Source organism: Neopsephotus bourkii, unplaced genomic scaffold (assembly GCF_033783945.1).
Source record: "Neopsephotus bourkii isolate Nb327-2 ecotype Australia unplaced genomic scaffold, CSIRO-AGI_Nbou_v1 NB_114, whole genome shotgun sequence".
In the NCBI taxonomy this organism is placed as follows: Eukaryota; Metazoa; Chordata; class Aves; order Psittaciformes; family Psittacidae; genus Neopsephotus; species Neopsephotus bourkii.
The window spans coordinates 40,890-66,357 of NW_026900631.1; the positions used below are offsets into that span (position 1 = coordinate 40,890).

At 40.8% G+C, this 25,468-nt stretch overlaps 1 protein-coding gene across 6 annotated transcripts in view; it reads right to left on the bottom strand.

The window, feature by feature from the left end:
• DISP1 (dispatched RND transporter family member 1) overlaps positions 1 to 25,468 on the bottom strand; it is an 86,757-nt gene that overhangs the window by 27,132 nt on the left and 34,157 nt on the right. For 4 of the 6 annotated variants that reach the window (XM_061364941.1, XM_061364913.1, XM_061364932.1 and 1 more), the window contains one exon: positions 4,137 to 4,673. In XM_061364941.1, the coding sequence (XP_061220925.1) occupies positions 4,137 to 4,642 (506 nt within the window). In that variant the 5' untranslated portion in view covers positions 4,643 to 4,673. Of the gene's footprint in view, positions 1 to 4,136; positions 4,674 to 11,782; positions 11,959 to 25,468 lie in introns of those variants that run through there. The other 2 variants (XM_061364940.1, XM_061364949.1) reach the window with 2 other exon arrangements.

A 25,468-nucleotide genomic window follows, 5' to 3' on the forward strand; every position in this document is an offset into this window, starting at 1 on the left:
ACAGGCGCTGGCAGTTCAGAGCAGCTTCCTTTTCAGCAGCAGCATCCACCAGTTCTTTCGCAGCTCCCTGACCTCTTTCTCCCCTATCTTTTGTTTCCCAGTCCATCGGTCTAAATTGTATCACCAAAGAGAGATCCCAAAAGAGCTGGCACCAAGATTAGTAAGGATACAAGTAGCTTTTAACTGGTGTTTTCCAATTTCACATACAAGTCTGAGAGAAGCAATGCAATTTGGTACCAGAGACAATAGCTATGCACAGCCCTGCTACCCCATGCTTCCCACAACCCTGAGATGACTTACTAAAAAGCTCTGCACATTCTTCCTCTTCTGAATGCACTTACATTATTATGCACAATGCACCATTTACATGCACACATGCCTATATAAAGAACAGATTTTGAAAAATGCCAGGAATGATTTTAAGAGTTTTCCGGTTTTACATTTCTTTACTGCAGTATTCAGTTCTGCTAAAATATGCAGCCCTTCATTACTTGTTTTATCCTCCTTTCATCCCACTAAACGTGCTGGTGAGCTGTGCAGTTTCACTCTTCCCTAGTGACTCCTAGCTTGGTGTTTCCAGTTGTCAAGCATCAGTCTTCATTCTTCTTGCACTTCTTCAGACTAACAGTCTTACTTGGTTCTCCTTTCTCATTTCTGATGTCTAACTGGTGAAGGTTGCTGATGAATATAGAAGCAGCGGGCAGCAAAGCAGGGGCAATAACTACCCACCTTTCAGTGCCTCTAAGCCCCACAGTTTTCTAGACATACATAAGTGCATTCAGACAAAAAGGGTTACTTCAGCATGAGTCCTCCAAAGGGACAGGGTGGAAAAATAATCTTCCAATAGTACCTGAAAAGAAGAACTAATCATGCCATGCTCCAAACAGGTAAGTTTAGAAACTGTTGTAAGAGAGCAAATCAAGTCCCTGGACAATTACATTCTGATATGGGGAGACAGCTGGAATTTCTCAAGAAGTATTTGTGTGGTTAAGATATTATGCCCACTAAAAAAAGAGGTATGAATATGCCTGAATGAACCATATCATTAATACGTGCACAAAGCAATAGAGAGAACTTTGCTCAAGATCTTCCAGCCTTACAAAATCATCTACAGATGAATCTACATCAGAATCATTACAACCAACAGCTGAGGTATTTTACCTACTTTTACAATAGAATTTCTTGCCACAATCACTTTGTAAACCACCGACCATTACAAATATTTTCTTTTGTGCTACAAAGCCCTTTTCACCAATCTAAAAAAGGTACCAGTTGCCCAGACGTCCAAGTTATGGTGTGGAGATGACAGTTGCATGTAATTTAGTTTAAACTTCAAAGCTGAACACATTGCAAAATTCCAGATCCAGCCAGCTTTAAGAGGACAGGACAAGTGTGGCATTATTTCAATCTGTCTTCTTTATATACTCCAATCTGCAATGATATACCAGAGCCACATTCCTTTAATATTAGGTCACTGAAAAACGTTAAGCCTTGGGCTTCAAAACCTGACAAAACCTGTCGTGCTGAAACAATTGGTTACCTGCCCAGAGCTGTAAGCATTAGCAATACAGTTTGCAGAAAGCATTCATCCTCCCCTCTATCTAATCACATCTCCCTCCCCCTTAAACTTACAACAACATTTGAATGCATTTTTTAAAAACAAAGAACCAAAATGAAAGCTAGTTTCACTACACATTGAACTTAATGTATCGTATGAGAACCTGCATTTTAAATAACCCTGTTAAAACATGCACATGCTAGAAAACTGGACGATTTCCAATTAGCCTCATAAGAAAAGTATCTGGAGAAGAAGCTGTTGTGCAGATTATAGGCTCAAAATGTAATAAAACTAGAGTGCGGAACAAAGATGATGTAAAAATATCACACCCTGAAGCGTTACTCTTCTGTCTATAGAAAGTTACCTGAGCATGCAAAGAATTAATACATATTTATCACCTACTTTCTTCAGCACTGCAAAGTACCAATGAGACAGTTTGCTTCTTCCTAAGCATGTATTAATCTACCTGCAAGGCTACATCCACTCACTCCCTGTTTTTATAATCTACCAACATGTCTCATTGACAGTGGCACCTCAGCATGACAAACTAGATTCACAATGCAATAGGACACCATTACATTAGAAATGCCTTGTATACTATCCAGAGAAAAAAAAGATGCCTTTGGTTCCATGCTGATTACATAAGTGATACAGTCAGATGCATGCATTGTCCCTTAGTGCAGCCATGGCCAGTTTAAGGAGTTGAAAGTCCAGCTTCCCCAACATGACATGGGACCCGAATCCTATTTAATACATATTTAGAGCTAAAAGAACAAGTAATGGCTACCAGAAGGTGGGTGGCTTTTAGAAGATGGACTCGTTTGATTTGCTGACCTATGAGCCATATTGCAAGTATCGTCTGACTGAGAAAATTCATGGCCTTATCTAGAAGCAAGTCCAGATATTAAACAGTAACCACTTGATAGGAATATGTACAGTATCCTAATGCCTACAGTTGAGTAACTAAGTACAGACGCTTTAAAGGTGAGACTGTATCCTCATTTTGACTGCTAACAGTAAGATGAACATTTATCATAAATCATTACTTAATTTCTGAACATTTATGTACAAATGCACACCGTGGTAAGGAATTGCAAGATGAAAAAAGGCGTCTTGGCTTAAGATCCCAATCACAGCAGTTCAAAGTCTTTGTATTCATGAAGTGCTATGGAAAACATTATTTTACCGTATCTGTTCTTTTTTTCTAGAGTAAGCACAGAAATCCAGATTCTGGATCATATTTGTTCCGTCCCTTAAGACTGCGGAATCCAGATGAAGTTTAACAGTCCTGCTGCACAGGGAATAAAACAGTGAAATCAGCGCGCCCATTCTGACAGTCTGAAAAGTATGACTGATTCTGTAATGGCTCAACATCCTGCATACTTTTGCATGCAAAATTATATGAGAGTTTTCATCTTTACTTAACATTTAAACAAGTATGGGGTGGAAAAAACATGTCTGATCATAAGCAGTTCCAGCAACTGCGAAGATTTTTTCCATTTTCTGGCAGAGGGAAGCTGATTTGCACATTGTATCATTATCCTTATTTTCATCTGCTTTCACCTCAAGGAAAAAGCTTTATTCACTTTGACTTTTTCCACATTACATATCTGTCCCAGACTGATACTCTCAGAAGTTTAAAATTAGTTCATACGTTTCATCAAGATAAAATGATTAGAACTGACTAAGATATACTCAGAGCTCCAAGGTTTCAGGCAAGGATGCAGATGTCGGCTGACAGGGAGAAGGGTAGATTTTATTACCCCCATGAAAATTCATCCAGTTTGGCCCAACAGCAACTCAGGAAAAAATAACCCTGCATAAAAGCTTAGAAGTGTCTTACTGCAACAGGGAATTTGGATTTTAAACATTGCCTCTTGAACTGGCCGCTTTTGCACAGGATCTGCTGGCTGTAGATTATGACTGTTGCTCCTTATAGCTAGGACTACAGTCACTGGAATGCCAAAGGCAGCAAACAGATAAAGAGTTCATATGAAGTGGATGATAGAAAGGATTTAAACCTGGAACAATCCCGAATTTCTCAATCTTAGCACAACTTTGAAGCTCAGCAGATACATACACTGAGAAGACGTGGAGACAACTCACTGAACCAGCTGACCTAACAAAGAAAAACCACCCTCATAAATAGAATTATTGGAAGTGTTTTTCAACACATCTTTCTGAGGAAGTATAAGGTTTGATTAGACTATGCAGAAATAGCAGTTGCACCAGAGTTTTCTTAGTTATCTCCGTATTGGTTTGTTTTAGACAATTATAGATGTACACTATGTCTTGTAGAAGAGTCACTGAGCTTCCACACTACCCCCAAGAAGAAAAAACATCCTCCCCCCGCCCCCCAAAAGAGCTGATACACTTCAGGACTATTCATGAGATCCAGCAAAACTGGTTCCCCAACCTGGTTTCTCCAGAAAAGAAAAAAGTTGGTAATATAGCACAGATTAACTTGAGAAAACACTGAGGAAGAAATTTGGTTCATCTTCTGTGTGTGTAAGAAAATGAAATAGTTCTGGAAAAGCTTACCCACACTGAGAACTAACAAATAAAACAGTCTGCTTACCTTATCCTGGCTACATGTTGCTGCACAGGCTGATGCTGAAAATGGTCAGGCCACTGATGGTGAAGGCAGAAGGATGGGGAGGGCTGAAGACAGCAGGCAGGCTGATATATGGGGGTGTGTTTTTGGCAAATAGATGCTGAATACTCAGTATGTGGCTGCATGCAGCATGAAGTCATAGGAGATGGTGCTGAGCTGCCAACCACCGAATGACATTCTTGCTTGTTATTATGGGTACTTAAAGAGTGATGGTATGGACAAGGGTGGCAGCACTGCGACAACATCTGCTGAGTTCTTTGGTTGTCTAAAGGCAGAAAAGATGGCTTGATTGTACCATTAAGTTGGAGGCAGCCATTTGGACTCGCTTTTGCTCTTGGTGTTTCCTTGGGTGGGAAATGTTGGGCCGTGACATCTCCATCAGAAGCTGCAACAATACCTGGGCCAGTAGTGTTTGACAAGATGCTGCCATTACTCAGAACCACTGAGTCACTGACGTTGCTCATAGCCATGCTCCCAGTTCTCAGTGGATACGCAGTGTTCCTGAGGAAACAAATAAAGCAAAGTTTACAGAGCTGTGGTGTTTTCAGATGCTTAGAAATAACTTCAGATTAAAGTGAGTAAAGCTGCTCTCTCATCTTCATCTTTCACAAGACAAGGAAATAGAAAGGAGTCATTCACACACTGCCAGGAATGTTTTGAAGGACTTTCATTTGTTTAACAAAGAGTTAAGAGTGAAGTTGCATAAATGCTCAGTGAATAAACCAAGGCATAAGTCAAACAGACACTTGACAGTCCCTGGGTCACAGCTAACAAGTAGTGACTGAGATGCTCGGGAGCAAGAGTAACAGCCTCTAGTTATGAAAACAGATTTTGGTATAACCTGTGTAACCATCCATACCTTGCACTGCAATTTGCCTGTGTGCTTTGAAAGCCAGCAGGAGACAGAACCACACAGTAGAGGTTTTTTAATAATCATTAATGTGCTCGTTTCAGTAAGCTCCCTTCCCATCTCAAATTTCTACTGAAAATGAGCCATATTTGTATTTTGGAAGGAATTACTTTATTTAAATAACTCAAGCCACTCCAGCAGACATGCCAGAATTTCAGGAGGGCGGACTACAGTTTCAGCAGAAGCTCAAAATGCATTGTTACAAACACTAAACACAGCCATGTTCTTCCCAAGCTTCAAAATAAGTAAACTCAGGATTCAACTAAGGCTGACTGAGAAACTCATGCTTCTGACTGACACCTATTCCAAAGGCAGTTAAGAAATGCACTGTGCTGTAAATAAAGGATATTAAAGATTTTCTTCCAAAGTCTTGTCTTTTTCAAGCAGAATGTAAATAAGTGAAAAACCAGTAACACTGGAAGGGTGACTGAGGAGCCTGGCTCAAAATCAGAACTCATCTGAAGGGCTTGCAGCAGGCAATTTCCCCCCTGTTAATTGGAATCATGTTTTAATAAATAAGTTGGAGATTATTATTTTGATAAATAACACGAAAGGTCAAACATCACGCTCAGATAGGAATTTACTTCCCAAGTTACATCGCAGGGAGAGGGAAGAGGAGAACGAACACTAATTATGTGCTATTTAGAAGAATAAATTAACTCTTGCTTTAAAAAGTCAGTTAATTACAACTGCTTTGGCTAACTTAATGTTACCTTTTTATCACTGAATTTAAGCAATTTAATTGCTTACTGAATTTAATCATCCCAAGCCCAAATTGCAAGGCTTGCATTGCAGACACCGAACTTCACAGAAAGACACAACATACAGATTAAAACAGGTAAGCGAGGAAGCTTCTAACTCATTTTCTTCCCTGATACCTTTGCTGAGTGCTCAGAGAGCTAAGCCTGCCCAGCTAGCTGAGCTATTTAATTACCTGAAGGCCAGTTCTGAGCAGAAAGTGCTTTGCAGAGTGGAATGCTGCCCCCAGCAGCCCCCACCTCTGAGCAGCATCTCTCCTAGACAAAGCTAAATCCTTCACTTCTAAAGTGAAGATTAATCCTCTGCTGTTTGTTCTAGATCATGTGCAGAGCCAGATGCCCTGGGAAATCACTTGCATTTAGATAACTGCTCAGAACAGGAGAATATGCTGCTCAACGACTGTATTCTTTCCAGCCTTCAATTCCACACATTCCTGCTGGGTACCCCCTACCCTGGCCCAAGCAAGTCAAGCCCATGGAGGACTCTCTGCTGAGTACAGAGAGTGAATTCAAGTGGCTGGCTAAACTTCACTTCGGTCTGAAGAGACACATTAGTTGTGTGAAATACCACTGTGTTTGAACAGGCTGTTCCCCTCTCACACTGTAGGCAGCTTCAAAGCCTGCTGGAGTGGACAGAGCAAGAGCTGGACATCGAGGCAGAGAAAGCTCCTCTTGAGGAATCTGGCAGCATTTTGGGAATTTCTGGCTGCTTGTTTCTGTATTTGGGATAGACTGCACAGTGATGCTGTTACATTCTGGTTTCTAAGTTAGTCTGACACATCTGTATCACTTGAAAATACTATACACTCAAAGTTACTGTCCCGCAGACTACTATTGTAACTGAAAACTAGGTAGGGAAATACTCCAAATACCTCACCCGCTTCAAGAAAGCAGATGCATCATCCTTTTGCTTTAAGCCCAGGACATCTGCAGCGTGCAGCCGTTGAGATAACAGGACATAATTTTTAGTAGCTGTTTCAAATCGGTTTATAAAGGAAACGACACATTTACATGCAAAGCACACATGTGCCAAACAGAGATGTAAGCACACAGAAGCTTGGCAATCCCAGCATAGACACAGAGGCTTGGGACCTTCAGTGCATCTGTGGCCCTCATGAACACCAAGACGGGAATTAGAACTTTTGTTCCAGCCAGCCTCCGTTTAATATGATCAAAGATAAAATGCAGTATTCCCAACAAATGCAATGTCTACCTACATGCCTTTTCAGTTTATTCAATGGAGTGTTCAGAAAGGTTCATCAGAAACTAGTAAATTAAAAGAAAAGCCAAGGATCATCATCATCCCTACCACAACATATAATTCTGCCTTTGCTCTCCTGTTGAACAAGGCTATTCATGAACAATTTCAAGCTACAAAAATATTAACAGATCAAGCTGATTCTTTCTTCCAAATCCTTGAGAAACTATTGAGTGCTGTCCATTTTCATGGAGTCTTTGAGCAAGGCAATGGAAGCACATGCTTATCTTGAAGTTCTTTCAATGCCATATTAAAGACAGACAAACTACTCCGCATACTTAAGGTAGCCATCCAATTCAGTATTTCATTCAGCCACCACTAAGAACTGGGATTCAAGCTAACTCTTTAGAATGAGTTGGGATGTACATTTGCGTTTGGTTTGGTAGCTTTCCTTTAAACAGATGCTAGATAGTTGACGTCACTTGACAAGTCTAATGTCATCTGAGTTTTGTTTCACTCACATTTGAGGGTGTTAAAAATTGAGTACTTGTGTCTCTCTACAACCAACTGCAATTCCATTGACAGCAAAACTTCACCTGTAGCTGTTACACCAAAATATGTTCTTAGGTTATAGCCTTACCTCTCTATTGTATTGTCTCCTCTGGCATAACTGTAGCCACTGGGAACTTACTAAGAGATGTACTAATGGCCCAAGGCAAGAGTTAACTGAGAATCCCTCCTCTAGAGGATGCACAAATAAGCTGGTTAAAATGCAACAAGTAAAAGCACAGATTTTAATAACACATGGATGTGGGGAATCAAAGAATTTGCTCCTCATGAAAAAACATGATGAAAAACATCTAAAAATAAGAATCTTTGAAAACACAGCCTTTGAGAATTCTGAATTCTTTCAGTGTTGACATTTATTTTTGCTGCATTCCTCAGACTGCGTTAGTATTTGCTGTTCTCCAACTGGGAACAGCAAACTCCCAATTGAGTGAGAGTTTTCAGGCTTATACCAATTTCTACCTGAAGGCTTTGAAGCAGTGGACAGGTATTCTGAATAATGAGGCTGTAAATAATACAGGGTTTAATATAGGCAGCCCTACTTAACAGAAGTTTAAAAACAATGAGAGTACTCACCTACATGTTTAATACATCACACTTAAGTAGCCACGTCTCTAGCTAGACACAAGGCATTTCAAACATTAACATCTATTTAGAAATGATGCCCGCTGGACTGCTAAGGAAACCAGAATCATCTTTAGTTACTTCATGCTTGTCAAGCGTAACTGCTAAGAATGCACTTTAGCCACACGGTTCAAAACAGCAGCTTGGAGAAGTGTAATATCTGGAAATTACCTTGGTCTGCAGAGGCAATGGTTTCATGGAGTAATCCCCCTATTGTTTGTAGGGCCAACAATGAACACGGCTTACCCAGCAGACATCTGCCATCCACTTCAGCAAATTAAGTAATGCTGTGCCACACTGAAACTATGTAGGATTTGGTGTTCCCCAACTAGCCTGTTCTTCTTAGACTTGGATTAAGTTCACCTGGTCCTCTCGCTGCAACTGAAAGATTAAAACCCCATTGGTTCAACAAATTCCATCTGGACTCATAAGGCCTGCAACTGCAACTCATTGAAGTGTGAATTCAAGAGGGAATGATGTAGTGGAAATTTAGTATAAACTAGCGTATTAGTACAGATAATCTATAGATCTTTGAAGATGACAGAGAACAGCTAACCGCTGAGGGGTCTGTTTACGATATAAGAAAGCAAACAAACAAAAATCTATACCTTGCACTAAACCAAACCTCAGCTGGTTATCAGACTTTACATTTACCATTTAATAGAGGACAAAACTCACATTTCATTTAAAATGCTATCCTAAAGCATCATGCCACTCAGCCAGCTGAACCAGCTCTCCAGACCTGTCATGGTTCTGAGATGAACATGATGTCTGAAGTAACAAAAGTCTTTTCATGTCAAAAGTTCATCTAAACCAGCTGGATTCTAAAAGTAGTGCATTCTTGAAATAAGCAACACTTAACAATCCCAGTGCTACCTATTAAGTCTCCTTCCAGATGAAATATTATAATGGCCTTGTAGTCCCTTAAGACGCTGAAGCTTTTCATTGTGGCAAATGGTCTCAGTGTGTAAACTCGGTTAAATCCTCTCTGGGCTGTTTGCTGTGCCAACCAGTGCACAGCCACTCTTAAGGAGGGTTTTCTCCTCCTTCACATCACCGAAATTCTTTGCATCTTTGCTATTTCTCAGTGCTCGCAGGAGTAGCAGGTGGTGCCTGGTGGTTGATACTGGGTTTTATGGGAGACGTCTAGTTATCTATCACTGCAATGGTCAAACAGCTTTTTCATGTTTTATGGTTGTTGAGCTCCATTTTGGCTCTCAGCTAGGCATTTTTCAAATTCTCTAGCTCTTACCCCTATGTGTTCATATGCGGTGCTTGGTTTCTCTCAATAGCCGGGTTCTTGCTTTTCCATCTCAGCTCTTAACAACTGGGTCTTCCCTGAAAAGCTTTCACTACACAAAATACAGTCACCTACCAGAACAAGCCTCCCCTGCCCTTTCCATTTCTTTTTCAGGTATTACAGTGTGTTTTAAATATGTGTATTTCACCTCCAGGAAGATTCTAGAATTCTTACTTCATCAGCACACAAGTTTACCTGATATTAATTATTATTAATGCAGCCATTTTGCTTTGAGGACTGCTGAAATGTAGCTTCTGTTTTTGAGAAATGCCACTAAGGTCAGTTTATTTTCTGCACAGTCCATAAATACTCATTTTCCCAACTGATGTCACCCTATTAACTAGCAGATTTTCAGCAGTCTAAGTACTTGCACCACACACTAGTAGTTAGGAGACAATTAAGAAGCAGAAGAGGTTTGCAGAAGAGGAATTTCCCCCCCTCCTTCATTTTGTACCAAGAGTTTCAAGAGGTGTTGCAGCCCCTCTATCCTTCTGAGCAGCCTCAGAACTTGAGCAGCTGCCCCATCCTGCACCCCAGACAACATGAGTTCATTTCCTGTGTCGCAGGCTTGCTGGGGAATTGCAGTTCCTGTGAGAGGGAGTTTCCACATGTCACCATGCCAGGACCACAGCTCACGCTGCAGACGGGCACCAGCGCTGCCAAAAACTGGCACATGAACTGACCTACCAGCAGCAGCTGTGAGGTGAGGGAGCCGGGAAAGACTGAGAAGGGTGGGGAAAACAGAACGTCAGAAATAGATTTTGCTTTGCTTTTAAGCTAAAGTTGCTTCTGGCACAACCAGTAAAACAACAGCAGACCATTTGCAGGGCTTTGACTAAAGAAATCAATAGCAGTGCTTTAACTACAAAGTCTTTTCAAAGTCAGAATTGCCAGTAAGTAATTAAACTATAGATAGAAGCAACAACAAGGAGCCCTGAAAATCCTCTTCCGGAAGTTTTGTACCAGCCTAAAATACTATGAAAAGGCATCTCTATACGTGGGCAAAATGGAAAGGAAAAAAAAGAACAAAAAGAGCATCAAATACTCTGAATGAGATACAGCTACAGCAGAAATGATTGGAACAAAACATACTACAAGAAATAACATGCATGTCTCTTTGGAGCAGGTATATCTCGGCACAGTTTAAGAGCATGGAAAGCTGTTAAAAAACACCCCAAACATTTCTTACAACTGTGACTGTCATCACACTAAATCTTATTTACACAACTTGCTGCCTTTCCATTACCATATGAAAGGCATTTAAGTCTCTGTAATTGCAAATATTCGGGTCCAAAATAGCCCTAATCCTGCTCACACGGGGGGGGGGGGGGGGGGGGGACACGACACCAAAATATGTCTCTTACTGGATGTAAAAGGAGTTATTCGTATTAAAAGTTCCACAGACCTTGACTTCATCACGCTGCGGGATTAACATCTGAAGTATTACAGTTGTAGAGGGACACACAAGCACTTCTTGAGGACACAGCTCCAGCTATACCCACTATCATCCTGGCCATATCAGCCTTATCAAAGAGGTTAAGAAACCTCTGGACCATCTGTTTAGAATCAGATTTCTGTTTTCTGTCCAAATCCAAACGCTACATTTGAACCTCTTTAAAGAACCTGTTACTGATAATTGCACTTTTTTCTTCGCATTTTAATAGAGCCATAACCATTTTGCAACTACTGTATCTTAAACAAGCAAAGCTCTTGGTGGGAACGCGGGCGCACATCAGGCAGCTCACACCTAGCTGGTAAGCAGAGCGTTCTTCACCTTGAGCTACAGAAGACACAGCAGAGCAGTTTACACGAGCAGCCCAACAATCATTTTCTTCGAAAGCTAAACATGCCATAACTGATTTTTTTTCCCTCCCGCTTCATGTCCCATGTAGGTTTTACGTCTCCCGTCTGCTGAGCCAAAAGATAAACTTAATACACCACTTGAATAATAGCACATCTGTTGAAATAGCTGGCTTGGCACCCCGGGGGGTGTTTTTCTTTCTCACCAGGCTCTTCAGCGCTAGGAGGGTCCTGCGCTAAGCTCTCCGGCATTTCTACCCAGCTGCAGTCTTTTACAAGCCCAGGACCCTCCTTGCATTACAAAGTAACATTTCAGTGTACATAAATCGAAGGTACACAACAGTGTTAAACCTCCGCGCTAACGCTCGCTGAAAGCCCGAGCTGCTGCAGCTGTAACCTAAAGCACAGCACGGGAGCGCACGGCCAGATTTGAGATGATCCAACACAACGAACCTAGCTCTCCACGCTTACCAGAGATGATCAGCTCGAGGGAGAAAGCAGCCCCCTCCTCATCCAGGTATCCCCACTCACTGACGGGGGGGGAGCTGCCCGCTCTTCCCGCAGCCACCGGCAGCCGCGCTCGCTTCGCCGCTTGCCCAACTCCGGCGCCGAGCGGGGAGCGCTGAGCTGAGCCCAGCCGAGCCGAGCCGAGCCGAAACAAGCCGAGCCCGCCTCTCCCCGCGGCAGGTCAGGGAGCTGGCAGCGCCCCGCCGACTCCTCCCCACTGATGCGGGAGCCCCGGGGCGCTCCCCGCCCTCGGTTCCAGCCCTCTTTGATCCGCTCGGGTTGAGGCTGATGTGGAGATGAGCGCCGCGCTCTGCCCGCGCCCCCTGCCACTCACCATGCCCCTGCTTCACCGCGCATCCTTGGGCGGAAAGCGCAAGCAAGCGGCAGCACCTCGCCACCAGCGCTTGTGAAATACAAAGGGCTGAGGAAGGCGGGACACTGAAAACAGCACCAAGTGTCATTTAGAGCGTTCAAACTCACCTCGGGCCTCATTAGTTCCTGGCAACGTCTTGTCCCCCAGCCCCAACCTCTTACTTCATCCTTTGGTTATCAGGCATTTCTTACAGAATGCCTCTGATACTCCAACAGCAACACAGAAAATTAGTTGACACAAATAGGCTTTTCCCCCACCAGGTTTTCAGATATTTGTACCTTACATGCCTTTTATTGAGCTTCCTTCACACTCAAGCACTTGAGAACCTGGTAGTCCCAAAGTAAACATATCCATACACTCCTCAGATGCATCTTCCTAAAGGCTTTATACACACAAACTGAATTACTACACGCAAAAAGCTGAAAACTGCCTGGTCACTTACAAGGCAAAATGAAACAAGAGATTGCTGAAGTCTGGGGATATGTGAACCCTCAATAATAGGACCCCAGAAATAAAGCGACAGGTTGAGTTTTGGAAGAGCTCAGTGTTAAGGTGGAGAACGCTGTCCTCACTCTGCTCACAAAGCTGTATTATGAGGAACTTATAAAACTATTAGCAGGGGAAATGCTACAAGCTGCTTTCAGCCTGCCTCTGCCAGGGTATGCTCAAAGGAACTGCTAAAGGAACACGCTCACAAGCTTCGTGCTCTGGGAGCCGACTCCTGTTTTCTTCCTCAGCTCTGCGTATGCAAACCTCAGAACTGGCATCTTCCTGGGGCACATCTTATAAACCAGATCTGAAGCAGCTCATAACCCACCTGGGACTAGCTTTTCAGAAGAGCTCTCTTTCCCCTCTGCTAAAACACACAGCTCTGATTTCAGGGTCAGGATGAACTTGTAGCAAAAGGAATCTCTCATCTACATGCATCCTTACTCCTTGTAAAGCAAAAAAAGTCTTACCAAAGGGAACTCTGTTTCCCTTGGCGTGACCTTAGAATTATTCATCCTGACTCTGGTCTAAGTTTTTACACACAGCAGCTCTTCCTGCTTACTGGATCTGGTCTCTAACAGGTGGTGAAGGACTGTGCTGCTTCTCCACATCTAAGGGGAAACATTATTATACCACTGTTCCCTGCCTTTCCCACTTAGCTTCAACTGGAAAATGTCACTTTTCCAGGCATCAGCTGCCCTGTCTCCACCTCCCACATACCATCGGCATCCTCCCTAGAACAACATTTTTCTAACACTGATAGGCTCTCTAACAGAAACCTTGCTTTCCATCCCACAGTTCTTACACAAGAAACTCACATACATTCACTGAACAAACAGCAATACTACAAAGCAGATAACGTTCAACCATAACTCAAAATGGAAGCAGGACTACATTTTGATACTCGCTTTCCGAACAGCTGAAACACAGAATAAGCCCCGAAGTGTCACAACAATAATCTCAAAGCTACTTTTCCAAAGACACAAACTCTACATATATCTGAAAAACCTATCTACTAATAAAAGTACTTGTTAAATCTGTAAATGTGCCTGTGTAACAGGTACTGCATCACTTCTATTTACTGACCACCTCAAAGAGGTGACAAGAGGCATATATCTCACTGCTTTGATCCCTAGGAGGAAAAGGGCTAGCAAAATCTAAAGGATTAGAGTCTATTAAAGATCTCAGGTTATATGCACTGCCCAAAATAGTATTTCTCTATTTTAGCACATTAACTTACTGGATAATAGTAAAATGAATGTATGATATAAAATCATAGGTTATGCTTAATAAAATGACTCCTGTGCAAATTTTATAATGTATCATGTATTTGCATTATAGATTTGTGTGAATTATTGCCTTTCAGTATCTAAGGGACAGTCTCAGCACTGCGAGTGCTGAGAAACCACTTCCCCATGCTAGCGTCTGTCCTCTCAGTCCAGTGTCCCCCTGGCACACTCCCGGTTTGGACACCCCCTTCATTCAACTTTGAATGTTGCTACTTATCCCACTGTTTATCTCCAGCAATATCAGTCAAATACTGACTTCTTTATTTGTAACTGATCAGGAAATAGGACTGAGCACTGCAGCACATGGAGCACAGGTACAGGAACAAGGGGAAGGTGGAAACAAATGGAAGAATTTAGGCTGATTCAAGGCAGATCAGGACGTCAAATCATCTGTAGAAGCCTCAAAAAGATAGTTAACACTCTGCTCTGTCTACCACCTGGAAATGCACATGTGCAGAGAATCTGCACAACAGCTGCGTTACTAATTCAGCCTTGGCTTAAGTCAATACAATCCCTGATCCACCAAAAAGTTCCACCTACCTTGGGATCTAGCAATGCATTTTCCAAGAGACAGTATTTCTATCATAAAGAAAACAAACTCTCAAAGCTTCACTAGGCATTAAAGAGGAAATGAGCAGAATAAAATTTGACCACTGTGAAGATTAATTATTACTTTTAGGTTTCAGTGATTACTTAAAAGTTTGTGATTTGAACTTCAAAGCCTTGAAGAGAGACATGCTACTCTGGGCAAAAGTACTCTGCATGCTCTGATCAAAGAGGAATCCTTTGAACTTAGAGAAACGGGCAAAGCATCTTTTATCAACTTCTGACAATAAGCAGCTTTTTAACTGAGATTTTAAAATATTTTTCATAGTATACTTAATAAAACCAAGTAGTAGTAAAAATACTAATATAGCTCACAGAATTCTATAACACAATCCTTAGGGGGGAACCCAAAACACCTGTTATAGAATCATAGAGTACAATAACTAAGTCAGATATCCAAGTAAATCAGTTTGTGTAATATTGTCATGGTTTAAGAAGATGAGACCAAAAAACTGAAGCTTATATTCATATTTACAAAGCACAGCTGACATACTCTGTTGTAGTGTATGAAGTCTGACTATTCTCTTTCTTTAAGCAAGGTATCAAGAAATGCAGTTCTTGGCCATGATCCATTCATTAGCCTTTCCTAAACTGGAGTTACCCCAAGCCATGCTATCAAGAGCCAACCACTTCTGCAAACTTTGGCTGCCCATCTTCAAGAGCTGCTCCCAAGCTACCACCCTTCCAATTACATCAGCGTAATGTTCTCTGAGCCGTTTCTTGGCTCGGACTCTTGGAGCTTAACATGATGTTAATCACAGATTCTTCTTGTCACAGCAGTGTCTTTTAAGAAGAAAGAGAGATTTAGAAGAAGCTGAAGGACTCTGACAGTGTTGGACACTAATAGGAGAGCTGGTGACAGGTTTGGGTGCTCTAGGACATTGATGCTGAAGTACTATTCAAGTGCTCAGGGGAAAAGCGCAGAGGCTTTTGAAACCCTTGAAGGCCAGTCAGGGTACCAGAGGTGCTGCAGAAGTTCTGCTGAACTGTAATGCAATGGGGAGCATGAGGGAATATGGACTATAAGTAAAGAGCTAATGAGAGGTTAAAATGACAGAATGAGTTCTGTACATGGCACGTTTTATAGCTACATTGAATTTTTATTACAATTCCTATCCACCTACAGAATTTCCTGACTGGTGGTTTTTCCTTGGATGCAATATTCTCTACTGCATCTTAGCTGCTAGAGTGCCATACTCACAGTAGGAAATTTACCAAATGACATGTAAAACAAATAATGCAGTAGGAGAAACATGGTAAGGACCAACCACTTATTTACTGCTTTTTGCACTACAGTGTACTTTTGTGCTGCACTTCAGGTAATACTGAGATAGTGGCAGCTACTTTAATTATTCAGGGGCACACAGGGCCCATAGTGGGATCCTCCAGATTCTAGCAGTACATGGGACATGCCAGGAGCACAGTATTGAGGAAGCTCATTAGACTGACTCAGTTTGATCCATCAGAGATTGCTAAGTCTAGACCACCACTGACTGTGTCACACCTGATAATTCTTCAAGAGATAGCCAAGTGCCTCTATGGTGCTCTTGGGTCCAGAAATACTTGTTTCTACTCATACAGACTTTATCACAAAATCTTTCCTAGCGGATAGCCTCAAGAAATGCTGAGAGTTAAGTCTGCAGTGAGGCTGAAAAAAGCTTTAAGCCTTACAGAGCAGTCTCCTCCAGCACTAGTAAGAGGGGAAATGTTAAGACACAATTGCTGATCATGCTCTATTTGGAGTTTTTTAGATAAACAGAGGACTCCTGGCATGCAATTGGGAAATTTTAACTCTCCATGCTACATTCAATAAAACAGATACCAACATATTCTTTTAATATTCTGGAAACTGGATGTTTAAGGTCATGTCATCTTAAATATCACTGAAAGTCAAAGCACAGAAATCAATTTTGGAGGGCAAAGAGGGTCTTTTATTGTCCATGAAGTGCCTAGAACAATGGCCTCTCAGTCCCAAGTGCAATTAAAGAGCAAGTTCACTATGATATTGCAAACAACTACATCAGGATTCTAAACTTCTTCCTTTATTGATTGTTTAAAAAGCTCTAAGTACAATAGTGATATTTTCCAGTCTTCTCCCCCAACTGAAGAGACACACTCCAGCAGTATTTGTCTAAGTTTTTTCACTGAGGTTTAAACCAGGTCATGTGAGGGTTGAGTTGTATGAAATATAAGACCATCTTGGTTTACCTACTTACACAACAGAAATACTAACATCAATTTAATGATTTCTTTTCAGTGAAGATCTGACAGAGTCAACTTTTATTTTCCACGTTTCCAAAGCACATGTATTCTGAATTGAAATACGTATCTTGAGGCTCCATAGTAACTCAAGTCCCATATAAGACTCAAAAAGCTATTAAGTTTAATAAAAATCTCCCACATTGGAAGCAATTATTTACATTGCTAAAATAAAAAGTTACGTATTCATCATGAAAACCAGAGAAAATCCAGATGTGATACTCTGCTAAATAATATGGAAAGTTAAGATGGTTTTATTAGCATCTAAACCAGTTTTCAGATATTAATATGAAGAAAACTTGTTAAAAGTAAAAATAAACGTGGAAGCAGAATTGAAGATCTCTACTTCTGATTTAGCCACAGCTCACGATGTTCTGAAGGAACATTTAATAGCTTGTCTTCAGTTGTAGCAGTTTTATTCTTCTCCAAACCCAGCGCTCCAATAAGTTACATTAAAATGCAGCTGCATAAACATGTTTACACACAGTTACATTTTCTCATTCACATTCCTTTCTCACAGGTGTACCTTTTCCACTATGAATTAACTACACTTAAGTATATCTTATGTAAGCGCACACATGTATAATGTCACTTGTAAAATAGTCCAGACTGACCAGAGGGAAAAACTAACAGAATGCTTTATCTGAGCGTAAAATAAACAAGTGACATAAAAACCAGTAATTCCATCACTTGCACAACACCAGCACTTAAATTACAACCACCATCCTGACGTTACAGTGAACACAACTATTGCAGTCTATTTTTCTTCCAAGTAAAGGAGAAATGCACATTGACATAGGAACAACTATATTAACTTGTCTGTAATCAAACAGTAAAGAATGGCATTACTCCCATCATCTGGAGGAGTTCATATAGCAACAGTCCAGAAAACACGACTACCACTGTTTATTTCAAACAGAGAAGCAAAGAAAAAGTCAGTTTTTCAGATTCATATTCACAGCTCAAGAACAAAGTCTTGAAATGTAAGAGATTCTTTGAAAACACTAAGTTATCAATAACTTTTAAGGTAGGGACCATTGTTTTGCACCTCATTTCAGGGAAATTAATAATGTAACATCAATGTTTATTGCAACTGTGTAAATATTGCCATATAGTATGTTTGCAATATAAACAGTTATGTGCAAAATAAACATTTATGTTGCACGCATCAGGAAACCATTCATTTTGTTGTTCATTTCATTCATGTTCACAGCGAAGAAAGCAGAAGGCTTTTGCTAGTCTTTTAAGAGCAAATTAAGCAATAACTGTAGTTCTGAGGCATTTGTTCTACCTATTGCAAGTTCAGCCTTCAACCTAGTGCGATTCCTTTGGCTTAGTAAAAGTAACAGGAGAAAGCCCCCTAGCAGCTGCTTCATTATTCATTTTCCTAAAGGATTTTCAAAATTAACTGCTTTAAACCTTCAAATAATGCATTAAAGAGCTTCCCCCCTTTTGTGCACAACTCATACCACACCTTCACATTTCCTCGTTAGGAAAGTGAAATAAGCACCAAAGCTAATCTTTTTTTTTCTTCAGAAAAAGAAAGATCTAAGTGTTTGGAGTAAACAAGCAATGCTAGAGCCCACAGAAGAGCTCTTATTTGGTGTGAGCTTTCCTGACACTCTAAGGAGGGCCTGACGGACAAGGCAAGAGAAAATGCTATTTGAGCCCAAACTCAATGTTTGCTCACTAGGCTGCCTGCCTGCCAGAGGGTTACCCAAACACAGCTCCTGCAATGGGAAGTCAATCTTTTCTAGCTGTCTCTTAGCAAACAGATGCGAGCTTGGGAATTTCTCATACATTCAGATAAACCGAGAACCAGACCTTTCAGAGCACCAACCTCCATGGCCTTAGAAGACAGCAGATTTCTCTGGACCTTCTGATTTCACACTGTTTAGACTAAACTACAGTTATTGCCTCTCATAAGCAAGTCACATCATTTCCAAAGTTCTTTGCTAAAGTAAGCTTGATAAGTGTCTGGTTTATGTGCTAGTCTAAGTCAAAAACCTTGAGACAAGTCTAAGCTATTAAACACCTACGCAGCATTCCCATCATGTTTGGTTTTGGTGTTTAACACTATCACTACCCTTTTTGTATTATGCCTACAGATACTGAAGTGTATTTTCTCAAAAACCTGATTTGGCATTTTCTGCCACACACTTCTGAGCTATATTCTCGTTAGTACCAAACTGCAGCTCTATACCTTCCTGATCAGTTCTCAAATTAAAACAACCTTTGGAAAAGCAGATACAGAAACTGCATTACAGTTGTATTACAAACCTAGATATAGTATTTCTCTGCATGACGTCCATTTAACAAACCAAAGTTTTATATTGAAGATGTCCAGTATTGACCAAATGTCTAAGACTGTGTACTTGAAGGCGCTTCAAATGCGATGGTACCACTTGAGATTTACATTCAGTAAGTACAGTTGGATAGCTACTTAAAGATCAAATTCAAGACCAGACCTCAATCAGATTACTTCTGTTATAGTCTGTAATGTATGTAGCAAATTCAGTCAGACAATAATTTTTTTTTCCTATCACTACAGCCTACCTATTTTGTATGTCCCATACATGCTGTTTCTAGGAGATTTGTTGGAACATGACTTCGTTCTCTACTGGTCACGTGAACTGTAGTATCAGGTAACCCTCTTCACATAAAATTAAGGAATCTGAAGAGGCTCATGTGCTTGTAATGTATTTAGGAGTACAGTTTCTTTCCATACACAGGATTTGTGGATCACGAAGCATTCCAGGACTCTGAAGCAGCAGGACTGATACCAGTCTGCACAGGAAACCAGGCTATGGGAACTGAGAGAACACTAGTCACTTTAGGTCATTACAGAGTAAAACCATGAAGATACTTTTTCATATCCTGGCAAAATGAGTGCCTGGGTAGATGCCAGCAGCACCCCAGCTGCAGAGTTAGCACCAGTAAACCACCTCTGTATCAGGGACAGGCATAAAGCAGCTGCAGAAGGCTTCTGGCAGCCCTGAGGCTGCAGCAGCTGCACAGCCATTCCATGGCTGGGAGAAAGGTTTGGTCCCTTTGCAATTCCCTCCCTTCCAGCTCACTTAATTGGGCCATGTACCTGTTCCAGGGCATGGGCGCTGCTAATTTCAATAAAGCTAAGAAATCGCTTTACTACCAGGCCATTGAACCTTTATGGCAGTGTTCAGATATTAAAAGCTGAATATTCTTTTTACTATTTTAAATCTTATTTAACAGAACAGCCTTGTTTAGTCTACAGTATTTAACAGTCACCAGCCAAATACTACTTTAATGAGCAATGCACACATAAGATACTGACCTTCCCAGCAAGAACTTGCAGCCCAATCTGCTATTGAAAGCAAAAAGCATCCACAGATAGATTGTTCTGTTTGTCAGAAGATATTCATCCTTGCATATGCCATTTCCAAAACAACTTTGATGTAAATCTACCAGCAAAAAAATCTTCCCCAAAGAGTTTGCTGTAGAGACAAAGATAAGGCAAAAATAAGCTAACCTTGAGGAAAGCATCCCAATCAATTTTGGATGACTGGCTCTTCATGCTTGCATGATGTATCTGCTACACTTTTTTCCTCACAGTGAACAAAAAAGTATACCATGGATCTGGTGACAATACTCAAAGCCAAATGCATACAAGGTTATTGCTAGGCACTAGAAAAGACTAATATCCACCACTGCTCTTCCTGCCTTTCCCGTACAACTGAGTGAGAGATGTGGGGCAGGAGCAGCAATAGCAGTATTTGTGCATGGTGTGTGGAAACTGGTGACCCTCAGCTCCTTGGTTACTAGCATATTACAAGCCAGAAGTGAGAGCAAGCTGCGCATTTCAAGGGGAAGGGGGCAGGGAAGAAGGAAGAGAAAGGAACCTGGAATGCTTGGCCGAGGTCAGAGGACAAGGAATTTCAAAGCTAGGCGATAATTTTAAGAGGCAAGTGTGTTGTCACGCGAACATGTGCTAAAACGCTCACCCACACACTTCCTCCTCATACATTAGTTTTAATCCCAATAAAATTTCCCAACTTCAGCTCACCACATACCTGCACAAGCTTGTTTGCTGGCTGAAGGATGGCCACCATAACAGGCAAGAATAACCAGCAGGCATGTGGAGATGTGCTTCCTTTAGAGGCACTGATGACTTCACCCTGTTTAGGAGAGTGTATGTGCATAATGTGTATATTATAACATACTGTAAAAGCAATAGGCTTTAGAGTTGATGCTAGCACAAAGTAGAAAGTTATTAAAAATGTGCTTAAGAAAAAAACATACTACACAGAATGTAACTAAAAATGTAAACTGCAAATCAAAGGGATAAGCATGATGCATAATCTCTTGGTGCAAGTTTACTATAAAAGAAGTTATTGCTGAGCTAGTTTAGAATTCTCACGAAATACCCAAAGCAGAAACAAAGGGCTGTGTTTGAAATGCTTACAAACTGAAATGCCAGTCCCCTACATACAGGAACTTCTTTCATTAGGACAAGATGGAGAAGAACTCGGTGATTAGCATTCTAATTCAATACTAAAACATAGCGGGGTACAATTGGTAAAGCCATTGAAGGCACTTTCCCAGGTTTCTTGCTTTGTTGGTGAATGACTGCACTTCTTTCAGAGCTAAACAAGTCAATACTTCCACAATGCCATTATCTTTTATGACTTTCTTCACAAGTACTGCATTACTAACCTACTTGCACGGCTACTGGAAAGACTGAGCAGAGCCATCAATACTGTTCAGTCAGAGCATGACTGGAACAGCGATGCTCCTTGTGCACAGAGCACATCTAAAACATACAGCCACCATGGGCTAGCTTGCAAGGTGCGGGTAAACACATGAGCAACAGCAAACAAAGCTGTACTCCATTCAAATGACATGGGAGAAATGTGGCTGCCTTCAGATGGAGGGAAAGCAAGGAAAACCGTGCTGTGTAATACCGCATTCTGCACAGTACTTAGCAAAGCCTCCTGACTTCAAATATAAAAGAACAGCCAGGTCCTGTTAAATTTACTACTCACCCCCCCTTGCATTTAAAGATGGAAAGAAATACTTCCCTCAGGAAAGGGGGGCCCAGCTCATAATTTCTGGATTAAACCCATTACTGTTAGCTACAGAATGAAATTATTAGTGACAGGTTCACTGAATTACCCCTTTACAGAGGTCACTAGAGCTTCCTAGAAACCTAAAACTGCCATTGTAAATTTAGCTAATAATAAGTGAGTTTTTTAAACCATCACAATTAGAGGTAAACACAATAAAGAACCTGGTTTAATACCCTAAATTTAGTCAGGCACTAAAGTACAATTCATTTGCATTTTCTTCACTTCAAAGTTATAAACTGAGCAGCACACGACTGCTGGCATGCATCACTATTGCATCAACCTTTTATATGCACAGATGTGGATGGAGAATTTCTATTGACTTTCAATATGCTCATTTCTCTTAAAACTGTAACACAAACCAAGAATTATTTCTGGCAAGTACATAAACCCTAGCTGGATGAGCGCATTTAAACTAAGATCAACCAGAGGCTTAAAATACGATTAAATAGAAGCTTTCACCATGCAAAATTCTGATATGAAATTAACCAATTTCACGAATATCAAGGATCTGGGGAAAAGAAAAACAAACCAAACCACCACCAAACAAGAAACTACATGCACAAAAATCTTACTTTCGTTCCACGCTTATTACTGTCATTTTAAAGCTTCACTCAATTATTTACAAAGAACCTTAGACAGAAATTGCTTAAGCCACTACTTTATAGGCTATGTTTAGTTCTGTTTAAGCTTCCAAAACTGCTAATAAACTCTTGTACTGTTTAATGTAAAATACACAGTCCTCGAAGTACAGCCTGTGTTTCCCCCCTCCCAGGTAAGTGACCTCATCACTGCATTACAAAGTCCTGTTTCTCTTGCTTGTGCTTTCCCTCACTCTGGTCCTGTAAAGTTTGTGTTCCTAGTTGTACAACAGATGCCCTTGATCCCAATACAGTGAACAGTTGAGCAGTTAAGAGACCACTGCTTGGTGAAAAACCTGAGCTTGAAATCCTTCAGACGGATTTCAGCATAAAATCCAAGTCTTCCTTTCTTCAGAGTTATCAACTGTCCAGCAATTACATGAAAGTATTGCAAGGCATTTGTAGATGCTTCTTCACTGCTATTGCAGAGGCACTAGGACACTGGGACATGCAAAACCTGTGCTGGGCATAGCCTCTGCTCTGTAACACCCAGTACACCTTGCTGCTTGGACTGGAGCAAGGAGCTTTGGCCAGGCTTTCTCCACTCCTCCCCATGCATCCAGGGCCTTCATGCCTGTTATCCCTCCTTAAGCTCTGATCTACTTTGTCAGATGTTACTTTGAGAACTTGTCAGATGCTGCTTTAAGAACTTGTCAGATGCTACTTTAAGAACTTCTACAAGTAATGACTCTCTACCCTAGCTAAAAACATTTTGAAATCTCTATTTTTAAACAGGGTAAAATAAACACCTTTAATTCTGCTGGTTCATAAGGAACAGACTGGTAAAATGGTGCTATTGCCAAATTACTGGGGGAGAAATGGAACATCCCACAAAATGGTCTTGATGAATCTTCCATGGGTGGCACTGGTCAAAACTGAGCCATGTTCAGTAGTACTGTACCGTACTGTACTGTAGTACTGTACCTACCAAAGTTCTCATAGTCCCACAAGCCTTAAATAGATTTAAGCTGTGCTCTGTTATGATTTATTTTACCAGTAACAGACAATGATGTAAAACGCTGTAAAAAAAGTGCTTGATTTATCAACTGCGAGATTCAGTATCACCTTTTGTGCTGGGCACATCTGCTTCAGAACAATGCTGGCAAACACCTCTTCTCTGCTGTGCCAGCTCCCGTATCACTGTGCTACAGAGTAAGACTGCATTGTTCAGTTACCTCTGAACTGGGTTTACCTCTTCAGATATGTAAGGTTGAATAGATAATCTTATTGAAATAAGATTTTATTTGAATTGTTTGAATTTGCAGAGTACTCTCAGTAAGAGTAAGTGAAGAGGGGACAGGCACTTAAATACTGAAGTGTTTGTCACCCCACAAATGAAACTCCAAGATAACTAATATTCACATAGGTGGGTAACCAAAATACTGAGAAATTCACCAGAAAACTCAGGCACTGAAGTGCTGGAGTGGTCTAAATTATCTCAAATACTCTTACCCTATATTTCACTCATACATTTCACTATAGTTCATATGTTCTGTGGGTCCCTTTGCAGCAACTGTTACCTAAATCTGAAGTTTCTGCCAGGCTGTGAGACACTAGGTGATCTGGAATCCAAACTGCATCAAGGGCTGTGCTGAATTACCTACCATCTGGAAACCATAAAAATCAAAATTATATGAAGGGTAACAAAAAAACCCCCACCACTATTAAAACATGATGGGGATGGTAAAGTTTGACAGCCTTCCAATAGAACTAACTGGAAACTTGCCTTTTCAGATGACCCATAGAGCAAGCTGAGAGTGAGCCGAGAGCCCTGAGGCATCAGATAAGGCTACCCAGCAGGGTCTCCTACCTGTGAAGGTAAATGCCGTGGAGAGAAACTATTTCCTTCTACAATGGAATGCAGAATTTGGGGGTTTAACTTTTAAATGGGATTAAAAAGAAAAAATCAACTTTCAAAACACTGAAATTCATTGCAAAAGCACAGCTCCCTTTCTTCAGTCAACTCTATATGGTTTCTCTCTGAAGAACAAAGCACTGTTCAAAATGAAGTTAAAGGATTATTTGGAGATATCTTGCATAAACACAAGCCAAGTATCAGCTTAAATTACTATAATGGTCTTTAGATAGGCTCATAAGTCACACGGCAAATTTTGGCAGAAACTACTTCAGTCTTTGGAACATCCACACTTAGGTATTTGAACATAGTGCCAAAAAATCTCCCAAATATAAGTGAAATCCATGAGGAAAACTGGTTTTAATATCCGAAGAGTTACTCAACCTGAACTGAATTTATCAAGATAAAGAATACATTTTCCTTACTATTCTGAGGACAGACACATCTTTTTCTGCTCAATATCTAACAGCTGTTGCAAACAACAGATGCTGGAAGTTCTCCAAGAGATTCTACAAAAGAATCTTTTATGGAGTAAACTATATAGCAACCTATACACCAGCATTTCTATAATGAAATCAATTTCTATGCCATGGTCTTAATTTTGGTTTACTTTACATATGCATCCAACCTGGAGCCTCTAACCTTTACATTCAAGACGTTCTCATACCAGCAGTAGTCTTCCGTAAAAAGACTTGTTCCCTTCACAGTGCTAATCTTTGCTCAGTGAAATACCAGTTCCTGCAACCTGTCATAAACTGACTGAACAACATAGTCCAGTCTGGCAGAATAAGCAAAACACCTAAACAAGAACTAAAAAGGCCACCTTCGCAAAACTGAGACTTCTTGTCTGTGAAACTGGGTAATTTATTCTACATCAAACAGTTCTGCTTATTCCTTAATCCAAAAACGAAATTGGAACCTTTGACCAAATCACTAAAAAGCTTTTATTTTTCTTTCCACTCACCAGTTTAAGCCAAACATGTCTCTGTATTGGATCCCAAACTTTTAATTTCCTTCT